The sequence below is a fragment of the Palaemon carinicauda genome, chromosome 1 (genome assembly GCF_036898095.1).
Source record: "Palaemon carinicauda isolate YSFRI2023 chromosome 1, ASM3689809v2, whole genome shotgun sequence".
Classification (NCBI taxonomy): Eukaryota; Metazoa; Arthropoda; class Malacostraca; order Decapoda; family Palaemonidae; genus Palaemon; species Palaemon carinicauda.
In genome coordinates, this window is record NC_090725.1 from 197,189,127 (window position 1) to 197,214,349 (window position 25,223).

The 25,223-nt window shown below is 34.8% G+C and overlaps 1 protein-coding gene across 1 annotated transcript in view; it reads left to right on the plus strand.

The window, feature by feature from the left end:
* LOC137636602 (nephrin-like) overlaps positions 1–25,223 on the plus strand; it is a 511,471-nt gene that overhangs the window by 185,975 nt on the left and 300,273 nt on the right. The window contains exon 4 of the mRNA XM_068369033.1: positions 8,583–8,762. Within this exon, the coding sequence (XP_068225134.1) occupies positions 8,583–8,762 (180 nt within the window). The remainder of the gene's footprint in view (positions 1–8,582; positions 8,763–25,223) is intronic.

The following is a 25,223-nucleotide window of genomic DNA, read 5'->3' on the forward strand; positions in this document are numbered from 1 at the left end:
TTTTTGAAAACATATACGGCTGAGTACATGATGGGCCAATGTCAGGAAACCATGTTTTGGGAAAAACGCACTTGAAAGATTAATTCCTTTATTAAAAATCAAGCAAGTACAGCAAAAAATCATTTAAAGTGTTATTTTCCTTATGAAGAAAAAAATATATTAGACTAAACTTTGAAAATTTTATTTCCTGCAAACTGTGCAAAAAATTATATTATTGAAGAAAAGTATTTTAAACATTTTGAAGTTAATCTATATCCTTCTAATAGCTCTTATACATTACAATATATATAATATTCTTGCTTAGAATGAAAAAAAAAACATCCTAAATCAATGGCTAAAAAAAAGTAAAAAAAAAAAAATACATTGTCTAATTTACAATCACAAGTAGATGAATCAAACTCACTAAACAAAAATTGATACATTTTTGGCATGTTGAGTAACATCCTGAATCAATGGCTAAAGAAAAGTGAAAAAAAAAAAAAAACAAGACTGATTGATTTACAAACACAAGTAGATTGATCAAAATTAATGAAAAAAATCTGATAAATTTTTGACATGTTGAGTTCCAATAGAAAAGTAATGATCCGTTGTAATTGTCACCAGTCATAACACCCACACATTGGGTTCATCATCTAAATAAACATCATATAAAGCTTCTACTGATGCCTGCAGGCTTCTGTAAAAATGTCTGCTTCCTGCAGAAATAAGTGGAAAAAGACCTTCAACTTTTTGGGTGGAATTTTCCTTGGTCCCTCTTCAAGCTGTTGGAGAATCCAAATGGGTGGTCTTCCTTTTTCCTTTCTTCTTAAATCTGAATGCTGCGGTGCAGCATTTCGGAAAAAAGGATGTCTAGGATATAATCTGGCCAATTTAATTTTGATTGTTTTTCATAGTCTTAATTTTCATCCAATTTACTTGTTGTCTATTATTAACTTTATGGCGATTCACCAGAAGGCCAGCAAACCTATATAAACTTTTAAAATAATGAAATCTTCTGGTTCCATTTCAGTCACATGTAACATATTTTTTCTATGGATTGCTCTGATTGTTGTGCTCCAGTCCCATGGCACCTCAATGTTTGTAGCTGATTTTCTATATTTTTCTATCAAAGCATGTACTGTGTCTGCTTCCATGTGTGTATGGCTAGGTTCTATGAAAGAATGCGTTATTTTTATTCCCTTACTCCTGGAAACATGCATACGCGTGGCTGCTAAGAAATGGTTCCTATTTTAGCCACCACAAGAGTCACTATATAGTCGAATGTCCTTAATGTCTTCTGAGAGGCCATTCAACCATTTCATTACACATGAACCTATTTCTTGGCCACCTCTTTTTGCAATCGTTTCCTCCCACATCATGCAGTGTGCTTTATTTCCATCCGCACTTGTTTAAATAATGGTTAAGTTATAAACAGCAAACTGTCCCTTGTAGTAAACTATTTCTGTCTGCAACAGTGGGCAAGCCAATACTTTCTGGAGGTCAAAGGATGCAGTAACAATTCCTTTGTTCCTAAAAGCAAACTCTTTATCAGCTATTGTTTTCATTGTAAGCCATCTCTGCTAGTTCATGGTGTTTTGATTTCTTTTCTTCAATGCATTTTTTATCATACTCACTAGCAGTCATTAGGGATGCCTTAAAAGTATTACATTTTTGATAAGTGTTCTGGGATGGGTGATGGAAGGACTGATTGAACTCTTTATCGAAGATTTTTTTCTGTATATTGATTCTTTTTCTGGTGGTAAATTGTTTTCATGGCAGTATTTTTGTTACAATCGATACATCTGAGCTATTGTAAGATCTGGATTCAAATATTTTCTTTCCTAGTCTACTCTAGCATAATGACTTTTCCAGGCTGGAAACTGGTTGATATGCTTCTTAATCTTCTCTACAGATTTGGGGGATATTTTCTTTTGTTTCCCATGTTTTCCTCTTCCATCTGGAGCTACAATGCCACTTTCGGATTGTCGCATCCTCTCTGTAACAATCCTAGCTCTCTTGAGCGTAATACCAAAAGTAGATAAATTTTTTTGGCATACTTCCTCTTCAGGTATTGCTTCTTTAAGAAAGTAGTGCCTTGAAAATCTTCTTTGGCATTCACCTTCGCTGCCTCACAACCGCTTACTTTTCTTGTTTTCTTCAATAATCAAACCACATTTTGTTCTTCTGGTGTTGCATTTCTGTAATCCTGGTATAGCATCCTTCGATTCTCTTCTTTAAACTTCTCATAGCACCTTCTCCGATAGCTTTCTCGGCATGGACTTCTCATAGGTTGAGCATTATTCAGTTTTCCTGTTTTGGAAACATGTTCTCCACTCACTTTCTTCTTTTTGCGAACATTTCTCTCCCACAGTGAGGGTTGTCTTAAACGCTTTCTACTTAGACGTCTTCCTGTTGCCGGTATATCATCTGTTATGAAAGAAATATAACAAGTCCGCACAAATTCTACGAATATAATGCTTTTCTTAGCCTAATAAATACTATGCATAGCATTTCTTTATAGAATATATTAACGTAATTGTAAAATTTGCAAAATCTGAGTATAAAAACATATTTTATAAACTAGGATGGAATCTACTTCTTCATCAGATTCATTTGAAGGTGGTTCGTAGTCATCTGTATCACTGTCCTCTTGGTTCTCCATTATGACAACCTAGTGAGAAGATTGCAGAAGGGAAACTTGTGGGAGAAAGTGTGATGTGGGCTGTCAGGCAGGGGACTGTGGCTAGCAGGTTCATTCATGTTGCATCTTGACAATGTCTGATGTACTCTAACATACATTCACTGATATCACACATATTACTACTGATTTTGATATCAAATAAATATTAATAAGTCTTGCAACCACATTAGAAACAAAAACGATTTATAAAGTTATGTACGCATATAAATTATCAAAATCGTTGGGTGCAAGAAAGGCTGAAGTTGACATTGGCCTCTCGCGTGGCCCTATATGGTTGTAATAAATGAATATAACAAGGGCCAATCACATTGCCTTTTTAGCATGAATATTTTCATTTGTTACTTGACTTTGGCTAGAATAGAGCGATTAGTGTAGCTTACTGAACCCACGGACGACATTTGCCCTTATAGCACTGATACAGAGATAAATTTTTAGTTTAGTGATGTTCTCATCTTCAATCTGCCATTTTTTTACATTGGCCCTTCTTGAACTCATTACTGTTCATCACACTATTCACAATAGATTTCTTATTGCTCTCTAAATCTACTTTCCTTTTCTGACTTCTCATTACGATTCACCAATAGCCATTTTGAAAAACCATACAGCTTATACCACCGGTTTCTTTAGATAATGGTAGATTAATCTAAATAACTCATTCTCCATGCAAAACATTCTCAATCACCCCGACATTATTTTTCTACGCGTTATGATATAAGTTTTATTATTATTTAAATGTGCAGCGTACATCTTTTTGCATGAAATTTCAAACGCTGTATATAGCTATTATACTTCATTGAATTCATTCCCATAGACTCATGTGTATATGGACATGTTAAACTCTAACAGTCACCAGTTCAAAATCTATATTCGTGTAACAAAACTATTTCATATCTTGTCTAATTACTGAACCTACCCTTGGCCAGATATCCTTGACATACCTTTCTTTCTCACACTTAAAGGACATGTCTGAGGATTTTATCCTGCACTGGATTAGCAACGGCTGATGATGATGATGATGATGATGAAAGGGTTTGTGTATCGCCACGATCAGCAAGGCTGTACTAGTCAGGACCGACCTTAATAGTTGAGTTTACTGTGAGTGATTACAGAAAAGTCTCCCTCTTCAACATTCTACACTGGCCATTATGTATATAAAAACTGGTTAAACCGCAGACATGAATTGACATGTCTCAAGCCTTTTTCCTCCAGTTGACTAGAAACGGCCGCATTTATTGTTGCTGTAGTTTTATATATATATATATATATATATATATATATATATATATATATATATATATATATATATATATATATATATATATATGTGTGTGTATATATATATATATATATATATATATATATATATATATATATATATATATATATATATATATATATATTGTGAGTGTGTGCGTGTGTATGTGTGTGTGTGTGCTCAAGAGCGCGTGTTTTCGATTGGGAAAAGGTTTTACTCCTCCAAAATTTTATAGTGCTCTCTAGAGATTGTTATTTTTTTCAAGTGGTAGTATGTATCAAAATGATATTACTGAATCTATTTCTGACTGATAAAGATACGTCGCTTAGAAGGTTTTGTGAGTGGATTTTAAATTCTTTCTTATTTTTCTTTACTTTGAATTGGTTTATTCCCTTTTTTTTTCTAGAAAAACCAGACTGGAGGGCATTCATAATCAAAATTTAGTTTGCATATTTACAGATACTGCTATATAGGGGTGAAGTCATTAAGTCTACCTATTCAATTTAATGGTAGATTGAGGAAAAGCTGAGAGAGCAACAATCAGGATTTCGTAAAGGTACAAGGTGTACTGATGACATTTTTAATTTTAAGACATGTTACACGGAAATGTGTAAAGTATAGAAATCCACTTTTGGTGTTATTTGCGGACAAATAAAAAACCCTTTGATAGTGTGCACCGGTCAATTTTGTGGAGAGTCTTGCGTTATCGTAGAAGTGCTCTTAAATATGTAAAACTTATTAACTCTTTTCCTGCGCATAGCAAGAGCAAAGTTAATGTTAATATCCAGTGAACAGTGAGTTCTCCTATCACCTATGCTGCTTATCCTACTCATGGATTTTCTAGAACAGTTGGGGATGGCAGAGAAGGGTTGGACTGAGTTGGTAATAGGAAAAACAGGTGCTTGCAAAGCTTGTGTACCAGAATGCATGAAATATTACAAGAAAAATAAAAGAAAGACAGAGATGATGAAAAGTGAATAGGAAATGGAAGATCAAATATCAATGGAAGAAGAAATGATTAATAAGGCGGAATCATTTAGATATTTGTAACTAGGGTGTCTAATCGAGGGTGTTAGGTATTGGAGCTTACTAAAAGATTGAAAAAACATTTAATACATTGGCTAGGTTATGTAAATTTTGGGAATCAAATCACCTGAAATTGTATTTAAAAATCATACTACTGCATGTATCAATTTAGTGACATTGGTTTTACTGTATGTAGGTAGTAGGTTGGCCAGGGCAGGAGCCACCCGTTGAGATGCTACCACTGGAGAGTTATGGGGACATTTGACTGGCCAGCCAGCACTACGTTGGATCCTCCCCTCTGGTTATGGCTCATTTTCCGTTTGCCTACACGTACACCGAATAGTCGGGTCTATTCTTTACATATTCTTGTCTGTCCTCATACACCTGACAACACTAAGACTACAAAACGATTATTTTTCTTTCAAGGGTTTAACCACTGCACTGTAATATTTCATTGGCCACTTTCCTCTTGGTAAGGGTAGAAGAGACTCTTTTGCTATTGTTCTCTAGTTTTGGGTAGTGCCATAACATCTCTACCATTGCCTTCCACTGTATTGGGTTAGAATTCTCTTGCTTGAGGGTACACTGGGGCACTCTATTATATCTCATTTCTCTTACTCTTGTTTTGTTAACCTGTCTTGAGTTTATATATGAAAGATTTATTCTAAAGCTATCATTCTTGAAATATTTCAATTGTTAATTACTTCACTGGGAGTTTATTCATTTACTTTCCTCACTGAGCTATTTTCCCTGTTGGAGCCCCTGGGCTTATAGCATCTTGCTTTTCCAAGTAGGGTTGTATCTTGGCAAGTAATAATAACATTATCCAACAGATTTTGTAGATTTGAGAACAAATTACTCAGAAAAATATTGGGAGTTAAAAGCCAGGAGAGGATTAGAAATGAGAGTATAACAGAGATTACTTAAGTGCCATATGTGGATGAGGTCATGGTGAAGGGTAGATGGAAAGTCTAGTTCACCAAAGCTTCACCTGGGCTCCACAGGCCACTATAATAGTTGGAATTCCGAGGCCTATATGGCTGAGGACTATGAAGGGGGAAGTAGTCGATGATGAATGGAGTATTGATTTATAAATTCAAAATAGAGACGACTGGCGAAATGTAATCGAGGCCCTTTGCGTTAATAGGCGTAGGAGGAGATGATGCTCATTAAATTCTATATTACATTCCAGGATCTGGTTTGTGCATTTTAAATTGCATCACACTGATTTGAATTATATTGATTTTCTTTATTATCATTCTATTCTCTACACACTAATGTCAATTATATCAAGAATTAAGTATTTAATATTCAATAAATACATCCATGAAGATAATGATGTATTTCAAAAAGTATGCATATGACCACTCACATTCTCCAAATATCACTTTTACATTAACAAAACTCTGAAACTTTCATTTACCTCGCTTCCAAAAAATGGTGAGAAAAGCACAGCAATCTGTAAAATTTTATGCTCCTGAACTTCGTGATATGAGATTCTTTAAATCCTCTCCCAATGTCCTTAAGAAAATGGGAAAAAAGGTAAACTCTTATTCCAATGTTGTTTCTATAGGTCGGAATAAAATGAATACAAAAATATTTCCTACATTAATTTGGTTGCTGACTGAGTGGGACTTTTTAAGATATGTTTTCAAATGTTATGAATAAATTATATATATATATATATATATATATATATATATATATATATATATATATATATATATATATATATATATATATATATATATATATATTTATATATATATTCCTGTTTTTTTTACCATTAAATGGGAATGCCATCTTTTGACTGGCCAGACATTGCTACATTGGATCCTTCTCTCTGGTTAAGGTATATTTTCCCTTTGCTTACATACACACACACACCGAATAGTCTGGCCTATTCTTTACATATTCTCCTCTGTCCTCATACAACTAACAACACTGAGATTACCAAACAATTCTTCTTCACCCAAGTGGCCACTTTGCTCTTGGTAAGGGGAGAAGAGACTCCTTATGTATGGTAAGCAGCTCTTCTAGGAGAAGGTCAACCTAAAACAAAACCATTGTTTTCTATTCTTGGGTAGTACCAAAACCTCTGTGCCATGGTCTTCCACTGTTTTGGGTTAGAGTTCTCTTGCGCGAGGGTACACTTGTGCACAATATTCTATTTGATATCTCTTCCTCTTGTTTTGTTAAGTTTCTAATGTTGTTACTCTTCTTAAAATATTTTATTTTTCCTTGTTCCCTTTCCTTACTGGGCTGTTTACCCTGTTGGAGCCCTCAACTTATAGTATCATGCTTTTCCAACTAAGGTTTTAGCTTAGCAAGTAATAATAATAATAATAATAATAATAGTAATAATAATAATAATAATAATAATAATAATAATAATAATAATAATAATAATAATAATAATAATAATTATGGAGTGCTGTGGTCAAGATGTTAAACTGAGTATCCCTCATTTTCAACATAGTTGGGTACCATTGTAGGTAACCATGACGCAAACTTAGAGATTCGTTATCTTTAGAATTCGGCAGCGTAATTTTTCTTTAAAACAAGAAGAATTATAAACTCAGTTAAAAGATCGATTACACTGCTTCCGCTCACTTAGAAGTTGGTGTAAGAGATGCTGCAGTAAGTTGGAGAAGATCGTTCACTTTTTCAGGAAGTATCACAAAGCCCAACCAGCTTAATGAAAGCCGGAAGTGGACTCCTTTTTGCTGCTAGAAACTACTGCCGTGTTGATCCAGACACACACGAGCACACACGCACACACACACTCACAAACACACACACACACACACACACATATATATATATATATATATATACATATATATATATATATATATATATATATATATATATATATATATATATATATATATATATATATATATATGTGTGTGTATATATATATATATATATATATATATATATATATATATATATATATATATATATATATATATATATATATATGCGTACGTGCGTATGTACTGTATGATTATGTACTTGTTAACTTGAGCATGTCTATTTGTATATGAGTGCTCAGAAATTTAGCATTTCATTTCCAGTTGGACCTCCTGGGTTTTAGGAAATTAGTTACTTTTGTTAGAAATTAAAAAAAAAAAAAAATAGAAACTATAGCAAAGAATAACCGTTACCATTTCTAAAGGTGTTCTTATTTGCGATTACATAAATAGCAATAATATTCAGGTTTCATAAAACCAAAGTCTACGAGATATTTACGTAAAAAACTGATAATGTTTAGATTAAAGACAAGTAATCCATGAAGTAAATCGTCTCGTAAGATTAACTGATGGACATTTTTTTTCTTTTTTTAGACAGGAATAAATACACAACAATAAACTGTCAGTATGAACTTTGGTGGTCTCTTCTTTGCTAACTCGAACGAGAAATGAGCAAAGAAACATAATACCCACTGACTGTGAAAGTCCTCATTATGAATTTAGAAATATCTTTGTACTAATAAATCAAAATTTTGAAGCTGGCAGTACCGCTTTTTATTCCTCAAGCATCTTTGTTAATAATATCAGAATAGCCTAACTTTTTCATGAGACTATGAATTTAAGTACTGCTTTTTTTCCCCAGGTTTTGAACGCAATGTACCAGGATATCCAAGGTATTCCTATGCTGGTGATCCAGAGCTAGGAGAGCATCATTTGGTCATCAAAGGGGTGACGCTAACGGAGGATGGAGAGTATCAGTGCCAAGTAGGGCCAACCATCACTGACCCACCCATTTGGACGGCAGCAAATGTCACGGTGTTATGTAAGTTTAATTTAAAGGATATAGTATTGCAAACAGAACTACTATATGCACATTATTATCATTTAATAGCAGTACAAAATTCAATAGATTCTATATCAATACCTATTGACTAACAATACTTGTACGTTGCTAAAATTGTATTCGTTGTCCTTATCGTCTTCCAGGTTATTTGTTAATCAATGTGGTTGCACACATTTTAGCTTTCATATTTATATACACTTCAAAACGATAAAAAGAAAACTGATTAAAAGCATTGACACTTTTGAATAGATATAGCTTTGGTGATATTCGTAATCTCAGTATAATATACAAATTAAATTGTAGCCATAATATAGTGTACATTATCGTTAGGTTAGACTTCATAATAAAACTCTTGGTATCATAAATAACATCAAGTACAAGATCAAGGCAGACTAAATTATAGTTTTTTTTTTTTTTTTTTTTCCACAAGACGTAACATTATCAACCATGTATTTTTTTCTATATTCAACATGTTTAGTTCTTGAAATTAAGTATCCTTCTTCCTAATTGATATATGACAAATATATACACACACACACACACACACATATATATATATATATATATATATATATATATATATATATATATATATATATATATATATTTATATATATATATATATATATATATATATATATATATATATATATATATATATATATATAGAAATTGATGAGAACAAAGTTGATATATATAATAATGAACACCAGTATCAATGACTATAAACAGTAAAAACAAATGTTCGACAATATATATGTATTGGAACGTCAGTGATGATTTTAAGTAAAATCTGCCTTCGTATTTCACTATGATAATCAAACGACCAACAAAGAGTCGAAATCATTGACAGAGAAAACTTTTCTGAAGCCAAAATCGAATTTACCCGCTATAGAAACTCTGATGGCCTTTTGGGAAGCTTTTTTGTTAGAAACTTTCGCACCTTCTTCGTTCTCTCCGGGGTCTGGACTGGAATGGGGGATTGGGTGCCGGAAGAAAGAAGAAACTGAAGCGCCGATTACGGAAGATTCCTGGAATAAAAGAGAACTGGGTAGAGGTGACTTGGCAATAAAGAAAGGTGATGAAAGAAATGAGACAGTATGCGACAAACTGATAGCACTAAAATGTTAATATTATGGAGATTGCTACGCAGTAATGTGGTTAGACAATATGTGGTGACAAGAAAATTAGTAGTTGCAGAAATATAGATATTTAAGATCAATTGCATCTTGATCAGAAACCAAGTATATTTCACGGAGGAAAATCATCAAACCAATTGACAGGGATATAAGATTCAATTTGAGAATGTACATAAAGATGGTTTACTTAAGCACAGCGATTTTAATGTTTCCTAATTATATAACTTAAAACCTGTTCATAGAAAGATATTCAAAGATTCTAGGACTGTAAATCTGAGTAAGTTAAAAGACGATGTGTATGTTATTGATGAGATTATTATTATATTCAATAGCAGGCAAATAGTTCGACATATGACACAGCCTTAGAGAGAGAGAGAGAGAGAGAGAGAGAGAGAGAGAGAGAGAGAGAGAGAGAGAGAGAGAGAGAGAGAAATCATTCCATGACCCAGATATATATTTTGTTTTCTAATATATATGAAGTGAAGAAAAAAATGGGTCAAAGAAATGTAAACACACACACACACACATACATATATATATGTATATATATATATATATATATATATATATATATATATATATATATATATATATATATATCTATCTATATATATATATATATATATATATATATATATATATATATATATATATATATATATTTATATATATATGAATACTATCTATGTATATATATATATATATATATATATATATATATATATATATATATATATATATATATACAGTATATATGAATACTATCTATGTATATATATATATATATATATATATATATATATATATATATATATATATATATGAATACTATATATATATATATATATATATATATATATATATATATATATATATATATACATATATATATATATATATATATAATATATATATACATATAATATATATATACACATATATATATATACATGTATGTATATATATATATATATATATATATATATATACATATGTATGTATGTATGTATATGATGCACATAAACATTGGAGAGAGAGAGAGAGAGAGAGAGAGAGAGAGAGAGAGAGAGAGAGAGAGAGAGAGAGAGAGAGAGAGAGAGAGAGAGGGCCTTTTATTAGTTTCACTGATTTCTTTTTATATTTGTAAAAAGAATAGAATACATTTACAGATAACTATATTGTATATGGTGGACATAGTCGCTGTTACAGAACAAGTGTTCAGAGAATATAAATTCTTATATGTAGATGAGCCAAACAAATCAAAGTAAAGATATAGTGAAAAACAGAACAAACAAGCTTTTTATGACCCTTTCCCGTATTATTTTTCAAATATTAATGAAAACAAAAGAGAGAGAGAGAGAGAGAGAGAGAGAGAGAGAGAGAGAGAGAGAGAGAGAGAGAGAGAGAGAGAGACTCAGCGTTTTCTTTAGGGGATTGAATACGTGTTTGCTATTCCGTGGACTTCGTGGACTCTCTTAAATTACATTTTGTTACTCCTGAGATGAAGTAAAGACTTAGAACCTATTTTATTGTGATCCTACTTTGTATTTTTTCGTATTTCTCTTTTCTGTATCTTTTTGGCTTTAACATCTTCAGTGGTAATTACCACATTTTTTATTCGCCTTGTCATATCTTTTATTCTTTTGTAAAAAAAGATACATTTGTTACATAATATTCTAAAATAATTTTTCATCAGCGATGAAAAGATTATCTAAAGAGATAGAATAAAAAATTCCTGTTGTTATAAATATATATATATAAAAAAAAAAAAAAAACATATGAAGGACGTCGTAATTTACGAAACTTATTCGTGACAATATATCTTAGATGAATAGGATGAAACTTCAATAATTTATGTCTGTATATTATATTTATTTTTTTCATATCGTAGTTTTATGAAATAGTGAAAATGGTTTATTCACACGGATTTTAGTCAAAGACATTTTACACAATACTCATGTGGGATTTCACAATCAAACATGAGTATTTCACTGCCGATCTAATTATAACGGACAAGTGATTCCGAAGGATTGCCCGAAAAGAGACGTATACGGTTTTATATATATATATATATATATATATATATATATATATATATATATATATATATATATATATATATATATATATATATATATATATATATTGTGTATATAATTATGTTCCAAATACATACATTTCACACTCATTAATCTATTCCTTAAAAACGTGTTATTAATGCACTTTTCTTTAATATTTACTTATAAAGACGCACAAATGTCTCATTTACATTTCTGGGGCTCAGAGTTTATAAGTCGGTTGTTATCTGGATATTAAGCCTTATTCACGTATATGGTAAACTAATGAGGAATGTGATATTGACATTTTAAGCACACGAAAAACCCAGGAAGCGTAGTTTCATACAATAACGAATGCCACAATGTATAAATGAGATTCGTGACTTGCGAAGATCTTTGCTCGTTTTTATATATGAATTTGAGTTTAGAATAGAATACGAATAAACGGGGTATTGTGAGTGACTGGAAAAACCCCAATACTCCATATGGGAAAGTTTCACATACTGTCATTAGTCTGGTTTAAAAGCTGTTACGTAAAAATATTATCCAATCCTTTCATGTTTGTGAAGAATTTCTTCCAGGAAATTCTGCTACTATTTTCACTTATAGTTACCGAAAGCACCTGTCGTTGTATATGTTACATGTAGTCCAAGCATTTCGGGAACAGTTTTTCACCAAGGGTGTGAAGAAAAGCGGGAGAGATTATACGTGGTGGATGCTTTATTGGGTCCTAAAAAATAACATGAGAAAGTTTCCATATATCCCATGTGTGTTTTGTAAGTTGTGGTCTCATGATCTAAGACTCTGAAAAGGCAGTACACGTTGTTGTGCCGCATGCTATAACATTCCTAAATTTATCTACATGGTCATTGAATGACAAATAATCAAGAAAACTATAAAGGATACATATACACATATTCAAAACTTGTTCACTGTTGACAACTTTAATATAAGTGATATGTTCTTGAATTAATTGCTTTAAGAAAGTAGTATAGATTATTGGTTCTATAGGTAGGGCCCTCAAAGAAATATCACAACTGTTCCCCACAGCATATCGATGTTATTGAAGGAAACTAAACCCAAAGGCCATCGATCAGTTTGCCCTTCACTTAAGTTTTGTTCTTAACATGTATCTTGTTTTTCAGAATTACCGCTGCAAATACTATGGAGGTGAACACAGTAGCTAACATAAAATACTAGATTTTCTGTAACCACATACCTATTCACAAATATCATGGTATTTTCATGATGAATTCCAAAGTATCACGAATAGAGTTTTATGAGTTAAAGCTGGACGTATCTCCTCATTCAACAGATTCCAAACCCAGTCACTTGGTAACAAGTCACAACTTAACTGAAGATGCACTTTATGATAGGCACGCAAAAAAAACTTTCTTTGATTACTTTTAAAGTTTGTGGAAGTTGTGTAAATATGAGTTCGCTGTGGATAGGTAAATTTGCAGTTTTTTTATGGAACAGTGATATCTCGGCTCATTCAACAATAAAGAACACTACCCCCTCCCACCTAATATCAGATTCTGATGAAAATGGGTCATTGAAGACTTCACACATGTTTCAAATTCTGGACACCATTTAAGCAGGTTGCAGGGTTTCCTTTTTCCTCGTCTTTATACCAATGAAGTTGTATCACAAGCTGTCATTGCATGCAGGAAGAAATTATTAAAGCAAGATCCTGCTGATAGGCTGCGCTGAACCTGCACGATTTTATACCACTAGTTTGGTTGGCTTCCACTTCCAAGTTTGAATAAGTAAGGATAATTTTATTCCTGACAAACTTGTGTCATAAGAATAGGTAAGTTTTTATCAGCCTCTAACTCTAAAACATCCTTGTTCTGTGACAGTTCAGTTGCATTCCGTATTGTAAGAGGATCCGCGTCTGTTGCTGGTTCTTTGGCTCGTATCTCAGCTTGTTCCAGGTAGACTGTTATTCCGTTAATCAGCCAGGTCTTGTTCTTTCTGTTGACCGGATCGTCTATGCTCTTCATATCAGCTATACATTCTTTTTATGCTTTGTCTTTCCTTGTAACTATCAAAATGGCTTACCGCTTTCTATGCTAAAGACACTACATAAGAAATATAGGCCTTATATACATAATTTTATGTGCTATGTTATGGTCTCACGTCATGATGTAGTAAATAACCGCAATTAACGAGAGATATGCCTTTTGTAGACTATAATATTGCACAATCATGATAAAACTCTATCAATGAATATATAGTAGCTTTAAGGGTCTTTCTCACTGAAATTTCATCAAATAAAGAGGTTATGAGGCTACCTCTACTCAAGGAATAAACTGAAATCCTCATCTGATTTTATCATACCGATAATACTATTGAACAGTTTCATTGCATTGACTGGTTAGATTTCCTCAAATACCTTAATAGGACAACTGAGGAAGGACATAATCTTTAAGCTGTTTTTCCTTAGTGTCTGTGACACTCTCTTGCTGCATCACAGTTAATGATATTATCACATATCCATCCTGCAGCTATAAACATCAGTTCAGTAGACTATGGAACAGGCAAATGAATTATCACCAATTCGGTAATTTTTTATGTGTCCTGATTATAGCGTATCTGCCAAGTTCCTCTGCTCACTATGTTATTTGCAAGTAGTGAAACTAGTTTCACAAAATTTCCAAATCTCATGGATAACCTCAGCACGGCAATGCATACCTAGGACCCATCGATTAAAAACAGACTTCAGTTACGAATAATCCTTTCAGGTGTTTTCATTGTTCGCATTAAAACCTTTTTTATGGCCTTGTCCTTATTTTGTCCCTTTGTCCAAATGTTGTAACCAAAGTTCTGTGGTTAAATTATTGCGTGCTGCTTCCAACATGTAAGTCTTCCTCTTTTCCATTGTTGTAGTCAGGATGGTATCTTTGATTAAATCTTCCACATATCTTGTCTTATTTATAATAGCATGATGCAGAATTCATAGTTCTAAATTAATACTTTAATCCAACTAAATCTCATTAAAAAAAAATGATTTCTAGGGCTATCCTAGTGAAGTGAATGAGCAAAGCCCTAGCATGGACGTAACCTGTCAACATGCTTTAAGTGGAGGCTGTTGCTCTCTTCCAACTATTATGGGGTCCCTCGCCCCCCTTGCCTCATCACTACTGAACATAGTTGACTGTCACTGGCTATAGAAGCAACAATGACAGTATTTGTTACTTATAAAAGATGATCGATTGTAGCAAGCAATGTCTGTTGCATTTGTCTTTACTCTCTTCAGATGCAAACGGCAAAGCACTATAAATCGACAAGGTAGCTGATGGTTCACAAATGGTAAGATGATCACCTTTGAGGTCTCATAGACACCATAGTTATTGGTTAGAGTTTTGCAACAAATCAAGCACGTTTTTGGTTTTAACTTCAACCATACAGCACACATCCAGAGTGTACCGTGCTTCACAATATTCTATGTAATAAGTAAGCTGAGGAATTTTGAACGAGTAATGTCTATAATAATGTAAGTCACATATTTTACTTTTGACCATTGAGAACACTTTCAGCTGAAGGAATAATTTCTATTCTATTTCTAACAGCTGCCTTTTCCACTGCATCTGTAGGTGTGATGTACATTATGGACCCCATTCGTTAAACGGTTTAATTTTACATTAAAGAATCTGGATACTTTGCTTGCTGATCATCAATCCTAGCTGAAGATTCATACCTTCTTGTTTCGCCATAAAGAACACAAAGTCACATGTTGAATAATATGTCTACCAAGTGGTAAGATCAAGCATACCTCTGTATGTTTTAGGAAAGTGTAACTTGAACCATGTAAAATAAAGACCTTGGTAAAGTCAATAACATATTGGTATGGCTAGTAACTCCATACTTCTTCTTTTTGTCAGCTTCTGTGCTTTTTTATCGATTGCAGATCACATCATCAAGGAACACTTTTGATCTATTTGTTACATGAGTCATTGCATAATCAAATGTGGATTGTAGAGGCTCATACTCATCAGTGTGGTATGCCATACATATACTCTTCCTCAGGATATAGTAATATTGGATTATACCTTGATGTGTTTTAAATTTCATATCCTGTGTTACGACAAACAAATAATATTATGATATACACACTAAAGTAGGCATCAAGTGTTTGCATTAGTTTATTTTCTGAGTATACAGTGCTAGAAGATAGTGGATATTTCTGAAGTTTCATAAGAAGTTCTTCAACGGAGTAGTGGGAACCATCATCGTTGTCCAAAAAATATAATAGATGTTTGTGGTTGGCCACGCTTGTGAAGGAATGACACTGGATAGGATTTCTATTAACAACCATTGTGTTACTTTCCCACAAGGTAAAACAATATCTATTTGGTTCCTAACAGTGTGCCCCGAATCATCATTGGGATTTTCCACTGCTTTCTTAATAGACCTTTTTACACAAAAATAGATTGGACATCCTTGCAATGCAATGGCCTCCTCTGATCAGCAGTTTTATTACATTCATCACAACAAGGTAAACAGCTAAGCTTAAAGTCTAAGTCTTTTTTTTTTTCTATGTGACTGAAGGGTTAGGTGAAGGATCAATATAAATACCTCCTGTGTTAGTTCTACAGCAGGGGATGGGAGCAAAAATATACAATAATCCTTCTAGCACATAGGATAATCCAGCTTTCAGCTTGGGCAATTGTTGAACATTACACTTAAACTGTCTGAGAGAGTTTCTCAACAAAGCAGAAATAATTCCTCCATATATAAGATCATTCTACATACAGGGTTAGGATCATGGATAGATGCAATTATACATACATACATATACCAAAGGCACTTCCCCCAATTTTGGGGGGTAGCCGACAACAACAAGAAACAAAACAAAAAGGGGACCTCTACTCTCTACGTTCCTCCAGCCTAACCAGGGACTCAGCCGAGTTCAGCTGGTACTGCTAGGGTGCCACAGCCCAACCTCCCACATTTCCACCACAGATGAAGCTTCATACTGCTGAGTCCCCTACTGCTGCTACCTCCGCGGTCATCTAAGGCACCGGAGGAAGCAGCAGGGCCTACCGGAACTGCGTCACAATCGCACGCTCTCTTGCCTCTCTCACATCTATCCTCCTATCACCCAGAGCTTTCTTCACACCATCCATCCACCCAAACCTTGGCCTTCCTCTTGTACTTCTCCCATCAACTCTTGCATTCATCACCTTCTTTAGCAGACAGCCATTTTCCATTCTCTCAACATGGCCAAACCACCTCAACACATTCATATCCACTCTAGCCGCTAACTCATTTCTTACACCCGTTCTCACCCTCACCACTTCGTTCCTAACCCTATCTACTCGAGATACACCAGCCATACTCCTCAGACACTTCATCTCAAACACATTCAATTTCTGTCTCTCCATCACTTTCATTCCCCACAACTCCGATCCATACATCACAGTTGGTACAATCACTTTCTCATATAGAACTCTCTTTACATTCATGCCCAATCCTCTATTTTTTACTACTCCCTTAACTGCCCCCAACACTTTGCAACCTTCATTCACTCTCTGACGTACATCTGCTTCCACTCCACCATTTGCTGCAACAACAGACCCCAAGTACTTAAACTGATCCACCTCCTCAAGTAACTCTCCATTCAACATGACATTCAACCTTGCACCACCTTCCCTTCTCGTACATCTCATAACCTTACTCTTACCCACATTAACTCTCAACTTCCTTCTCTCACACACCCTTCCAAATTCTGTCACTAGTCGGTCAAGCTTCTCTTCTGTGTCTGCTACCAGTACAGTATCATCCGCAAACAACAACTGATTTACCTCCCATTCATGATCATTCTCGCCTAACAGTTTTAATCCTCGTCCAAGCACTCTAGCATTCACCTCTCTCACCACTCCATCAACATACAAGTTAAACAACCACGGCGACATCACACATCCCTGTCTCAGCCCCACTCTCACCGGAAACCAATCGCTCACCTCCTTTCCTATTCTAACACATGCTTTACTACCTGTGTAGAAACTTTTCACTGCTTGCAACAACCTTCCACCAACTCCATATAACCTCATCACATTCCACATTGCTTCCCTATCAACTCTATCATATGCTTTCTCCAGATCCATAAACGCAACATACACCTCCTTACCTTTTGCTAAATATTTCTCGCATATCTGCCTAACTGTAAAAATCTGATTCATACAACCCCTACCTCTTCTAAAACCACCCTGTACTTCCAAGATTGCATTCTCTGTTTTATCCTTAATCCTATTAATCAGTATTCTACCATACACTTTTCCAACTACACTCAACAAACTAATACCTCTTGAATTACAACACTCATGCACATCTCCCTTACCCTTATATAGTGGTACAATACATGCACAGACCCAATCTACTGGTACCATTGACAACACAAAACACACATTAAACAATCTCACCAACCATTCAAGTACAGTCACACCCCCTTCCTTCAACATCTCAGCTTTCACACCATCCATACCCGATGCTTTTCCTACTCTCGTTTCATCTAGTGCTCTCCTCACTTCCTCTACTGTAATCTCTCTCTCATTCTCATCTCCCATCACTGGCACCTCAACACCTGGAACCGCAATTATATCTGCCTCCCTATCATCCTCAACATTCAGCAAACTTTCAAAATATTCCGCCCACCTTTTCCTTGCCTCCTCTCCTTTTAACAACCTTCCATTTCCATCTTTCACTGTCTCTTCAATTCTTGCGCCGGCCTTCCTTACTCTCTTCACTTCTTTCCAAAACTTCTTCTTATTCTCTTCATATGACTGACCCAGTCCCTGACCCCACCTCAGGTCAGCTGCCCTCTTTGCCTCACGTACCTTGCGCTTTACTTCCACCTTTTGCTCTCTATATTTTTCATACTTCTCTATACTATTACTCTGCAGCCATTCTTCAAAAGCCCTCTTTTTCTCTTCCACTTTTACCTTCACTCCTTCATTCCACCATTCACTGCCCTTCCTCATGCTGCCTCCAACAACCTTCTTGCCACATACATCACTTGCAATCCCAACAAAATTTTCTTTTGCTAACTTCCACTCCTCTTCTAAATTACCAGTTTCTCTTACTCTCACCTCGTCATATGCCATTTTCAACCTTTCCTGATATTTACTTTTTACCCCCGGTTTTATTAGCTCTTCAACCCTCACTAGCTCCCTTTTACATCCACCTACTCTATTCCCCCACTCTTTTGCTACAACTAATTTTCCTTCCACCAAAAAATGATCAGACATACCGTTAGCCATACCCCTAAACACGTGCACGTCTTTCAATCTTCCAAACATTCTTTTAGTTCTCAACACATAATCCATTAATGCCCTTTCTACTACTCTTCCATTTGCCACTCTTACCCATGTATACTTATTTTTATCTTTCTTTTTAAAAAAGCTAGCACTTATTACCATCTCTTGTTCAACACACATATCTACCAGTCTCTCACCACTCTCATTTTCACCTGGTACGCCATATTTCCCAATGACACCTTCTACCTCTCCAGCACCCACTCTAGCATTTAAGTCACCCATAACAACTACATAATTCCTTCTACTCAGTCCTTCTACACACCTAGTTAATTCATTCCAGAACTCATTCCGCTCTTCTTCACTTTTCTCACTACCTGGCCCATACGCACTGACAAACGCCCAACATTCCCTACCCAACCTAACCCTTACCCACATTAACCTAGATGATATCTCCTTCCATTCCACTACTTTGCCTGTCATCCATTCACTCAACAATAAAGCCACACCCTCTCTCGCTCTTCCCCTTTCAATCCCAGACACTCTACCAGACATTTCACCAAACATCACTTCACCCTTTCCTTTCATCTTTGTCTCACACAAGACCAATACATCCATCCTTCTACTTCTAAACATACTTCCAATCTCACATCTTTTACTCTCTATCGTACTACATCCACGCACATTCAAACACCCCAAAACTAGAGTGCGGGGAGCAGTCACTCTCCCCCCAGCTCCATCTCTTTGTTGCTGTCTCACAGGATACTTTTACTTGAACAAGAGAATTACTAAATGCAAATGTTACATACATACACATACAATGTAATGCTATTGATATATTTTGTCTCTCGCTCTATAGCAAATTGATAATAGAACAACCTATTTAAGCGCTACTAGGACATGTTTTAATTGTTTGAATTTTTGTGACATATTTGTAAAATTTTTATGAAACCCTTTGTCAACAGAGAAGCATTCGCTTGGTTCCAGTTCGTCAAAGTTCAGTTTCCCAACAAGGGCATGACTCACCTCATCAGCAAAACAGTCTATATCATCACTGCAATCCCCAAGAATCGTAGCCCAGAAATCTTCCATTGTCTTTCCGACCAAAGAGAATACCTTTGGCAGCAGTACTCACCATTGCCAGCCACCCATAAAGAAAATCTTTTTCGGCTCTCTCAACAGCCATTTAGGGGCAAAGGATGCGTTGGCCTTCAGGGAAATGACCCGTATCACTTCCTGGCAACTTTCCGCAGATGACTCTTCATAAAATGTAAATTTTCTTCGTTCCCTATGAGTATGATGTCTATCTAAATGTTGATATCGCACCTATGAAGAACAGGATGACTAAAGTTGATACTTTTAGAAGAACAGGATGACTAAAGTCGACCCTTTTATGGACCGCCACCTCACTGCCTTCAAGACCTCCATGAACGTCTCAACTCCTGACGATAAGGACAACACTGAATGAAGCTGACTTGAATGCGGTAAAACACAGACTCCCACCCCATGACATGCTAGAGAGGCATTAAAGCCTCCCACCAACCATATATGCCCACCACCTTTCCAGCTGCTTTCTGATATCCATCAGCCGTAGTTCTGCTACTAGCACTCTAATTCTGTGCTACTGCGAAGAAATTTACGGATGGTTTTCAGTGATAAAAATATCTGTCACTAATCTATCCTTTTAACGTAATGTAGGTATGGGTGTAAAGTTTTTGATAGACATTGGTGCTTGCTGCCACTCTCCATTACACAACATAGTAATTCTAAGCCTGGTGATGTCCGCTTGGTAGCTACCAATAATTCTAAGATCCCAAACCTTGCTTACGAGACACACTATTGTTCGAGAGCCCCAAATAATACTGAAAATAATCTATGGGCAACATAACATATCACTTCTTGGTGTAGATTTTCTCACACAGTTTTACCTTCAGGTTGATCAGGAACATCCACAATCAGTCACCATGGATTCTTACTTTTCGACATCCTTTCATTCTACTTCCTCCGACCTTGCCCTCCAAATCGGTGCACCAACAGAGGCCTACACACACCTCCTCAAGTCTTACCCAGACGTTTTCTGTCTTGCACTTTGCTAAAAGCCCATGGCTCCTGCCAAGCAAGGTATTTATTGCTCTATCAACACGACAAGATCCCCCAGATGTTTGCCAGATTCAGGCGTCCGGGTCCGGATTGCTTATAAAGACTGCAGATGTCTTAGCTTTAATATTATCTGTTAATCTGGGCAAGTTAGCAAGAAGTGGAACTTTTAGCATTTGTTGGAGAATTGGTAATCTTATTCCAATATGTAAATGTGTTTGTGATAGCTCAAGTCCAACTGATTACCGTGAAATTTCCATAACTCCAATACTATCAAAAGTTTTTGAACATCTTTTGGCAAAACCTCTTAATAGGTTTGCTGAAGGTAATCATCTGTTTCCTAGTTTGCGATTTGGTTTTCGTAAAGGCCTTGAAGCATGTAATGGCTTTCTTACATTCTCCATTGTTGTACAGAAATCCCTTGATTGTCATCAGGATGTTCGAGATATTGGCCTTGACTTTATTACTGCCTTTGACCGTGTTGATCATGAGGCCCTTGTTTTCAAACTCAAAAAGGTGGGAGTAGGTGGGTTGTTTTTTGGCATCATTATTGAATATTTAAGTGATAGATCGTAAAGAGTTGTTGATGGGTACCGTAGTGGTTGTGTTCTTTTCATACTATATGCACATGACATGGGGTTTGGCCTAGAAAATAAAACTGTTACAAATGCTGATGATATGTTCTGTTCATCAATTCCATCTCCTGAATGTAGATTGGTGTTTGCCGAATTCCTTATTAGCTAAAATTAGTGCATGGGTCAAATTATGGGACATGAAGTTGAAACTTAACAAAACTCAATCAATGCTTGTTATTAGGTCAAGGATAGTGGCTCCTCAACATCTGGATCTCAGCACTGATAATGTTTCATTAACTCTGTATGACTTTTAAATTTTTAGGTGAGATTCTCAACATCAAATTTACTTTTGAGAAATACACGAGGTTCGTGTTTTCCTCATTTGCACAAAAAATTGACTTATTGTGAAAGTCTTTCAAGATTTTCGGTGATCAATCTATTCTGAAGAAGTGTTTTAATTCTTTCATTCTACCATATTTCGAGTATTATTCTCTTGTCTGGTCTTCAGCTGCGGATTCTCATCTTATTTTGTTGCACAGTAACTTGCGGTGTATTAAATTTCTTATTCCTGATCTAGATATTAATTTCTAACATCGTCATTCAATTAGTTCTTTATGCATATTGCATTAGATTTTTCATAATTTTCATCAGCCTTTACAGTCAGATATTCCCGGACAGTTCCCTCCTGTTCGTGATACTAGGCATGCAGTTAATTCGAATAGCCAGGCCTTCTTCGTCATGAGGCTCAATGCTACATATTATTCCAGAAGTTTTATTCCAGCTATGACCAAGTTGTGTAATGATCTTCCTAGTCGGGTAGTTGAATCGGTAGATCTTCAAAAGTTCAAACTTGTAGCAAATGTTTTTATATTGAACAGGCTGACATAAGTCTTTTTTATATAGTTTGTATATGAAATATCTGCTTTGATGTAAATGTCTTTAATTTTTTTGGGTGATTGTTTATTATTTCTCGTACCTTTTATCTAATTACTTATTAATTTCCTCACTGGGCTATTTTTCCCTGTTGGAGCCCTTGGGCTTATAGCATCTTGCATTTACAAGTACACTCAATTCTTTTTTAATGAGGCGCATTTGCACTGACTTGCAGTGGTACCCTCTTAGCTCGGGACAGTTTCCTGCTATGTGATTGGTTAGAATTATCTTGTCGAACCAATTAGCGATCATGAAACTTTTCCGAGCTAAAAGGGCACCCCTGCGAGTCGGTGCAAATCTGCCTCACTAAAAAGAATTGACTATAAGGGAGTAGCTTAGGTAATAATAATAATAATAATAATAATAATAATAATAATAATAATAATAATAATAATAATAATAATCTGATTCTAATCTACTACTACTACTACTACTACTACTACTACTACTACTACTACTACTACTACTACTATAGTATTTCATAAAAATGCTTACCCTTAATATCAAAAGCTCCATGGACATGGATAAAGCCATCCTTAAAGGAAAACGAAGTTAATGTTCCAAGTAAAAGAAAATTTCTGAGGAAAATACGTAGTTGATGTTTATGACCTGTGCAATTACAAATATGATACAAAATATCTGTTTGCACAAATTTAGGAAAGTTAAGAGAACAGGATATGAAAGTGGATATGTTGCAAAGTCCTAGCAGAGACTTGTTGGTATACATACGCAGGCCAATGAACCTGACAGAAGAATTTAGAAATGGTCCAATAAATTACCAAAACTGATTAAAAGATATCCCAACTGTTTTCAAGGTAGAATGGGATAGAACTAAAACTTAGGATTTCTTATTACCAATGCTGCATATGATTGCAGAAAAAAAGCTCAATTGTAATACTGAGTATAATCTTAGACGATTTTCATATAATCAATTGATAGAGTGCCTGCAAACTTATGTTGGTAAGGGGGCATTTAGGAACCAAGAACCCCCTTATTTAACTCCTAAACGTTTATCTTTTTGCATTTTCCTTGATGATAAGATTCATTTTACACACATGAACATACGTCAGCATGTAGAGGCTATCTATGACGGTAATTTTTACCTACATGTTACACAAAAAATGTTATATCTTAGAAAGTTAGTTTATTTATTTATTTTTTTTTTGTGGGGGGGGGGAGTCAATTGATGGTTCTTTCCTTGAAGTTACAGATTTATAACTGCTTAATTCTAAAACTTGGGAAAAAATTTAAATATATATCGCTTTATAGTAAAGTGTCCCTTTTCGAGTCAATGTCTGCTGTCATTGGATCTGGCTGGGGGAAAACCCACTCTGCATAGAATACTTTTGAAATAGAGCTTTTTATGACAAAGTGATGTTTTGGAAAAGAAGAAATTTAGTTTTGAGACTTCATCTCTTTCTACACATGGTAGCTCTTCTCTCCACCCAGAGCCATCTCCATAAATGTAGTAAAGTTTGTCTTATTTCTTTTATATAATTTTACCAATCATGATTACATTCGATGCATTTAATTTCAAGACTCAGTAAGGCTGCCCAAAGTTTCATGTCCCTCAGACTAGTGAGGTATTATAAGGCAGGTGGTTGAAATTTTTTTATAATCTACTCATAACGTTTCTGTAATAAACAGGAAAACGAATAGACACAAAAACATAAAAATTAAAGAAACTACCCTGATGCCAGTCTCCTCGAGTTTACTAATGAGGATTACTCTTCAGGTAGCTGTGTCCTTTCTTTCATTGCGACCGTATTTTGACTTAGTTAGCTTAAATCTAACTGCAAGCACAATCATGTACAATTATATTTATATACCTTTTTACCAACTCGATATCTAAGTGCATGGTCCCAATGACTTCCTCTTGATAATGAAGACGTCCAATTACTCAAGAAGTGGGTGTTTTTTCTTATCTGTTGTTTCCCACTCTCCTGATTTCTGCTATCTCGGATCAGCCATAAGGAAATAATGAATAAAAATCTCTTAGAATTCTTATCGTATATCTGGCCATCCTCTTTCAAGATTTTAGACGGATCTCACGTCATTCTACTTATAACACTGCTATAAAACCTCTCTGGTTACTTCTGCTATCCATCCTTACTTGGAGTTAATTATCATGGAAGTCTTTTTGTGTAGCGGATAATGTACTTATACTCACTAACATCCTAATATCAAATAATACCCAAAATGAAAATGTGTTGTTTTTAACTTTTTTTTTATTCATTTATTAACAATTCCAAATGGTTTTATAGGCAATAGATTGTTGCATTACCTAGTATTTTCCTTTCTTCTGAAGTATTTTCAGAAGTTTAAATTCATTATCAAGATAAGCTTTGCAAAATTCTTTGAAGAGGGATAAAAAAGAGGG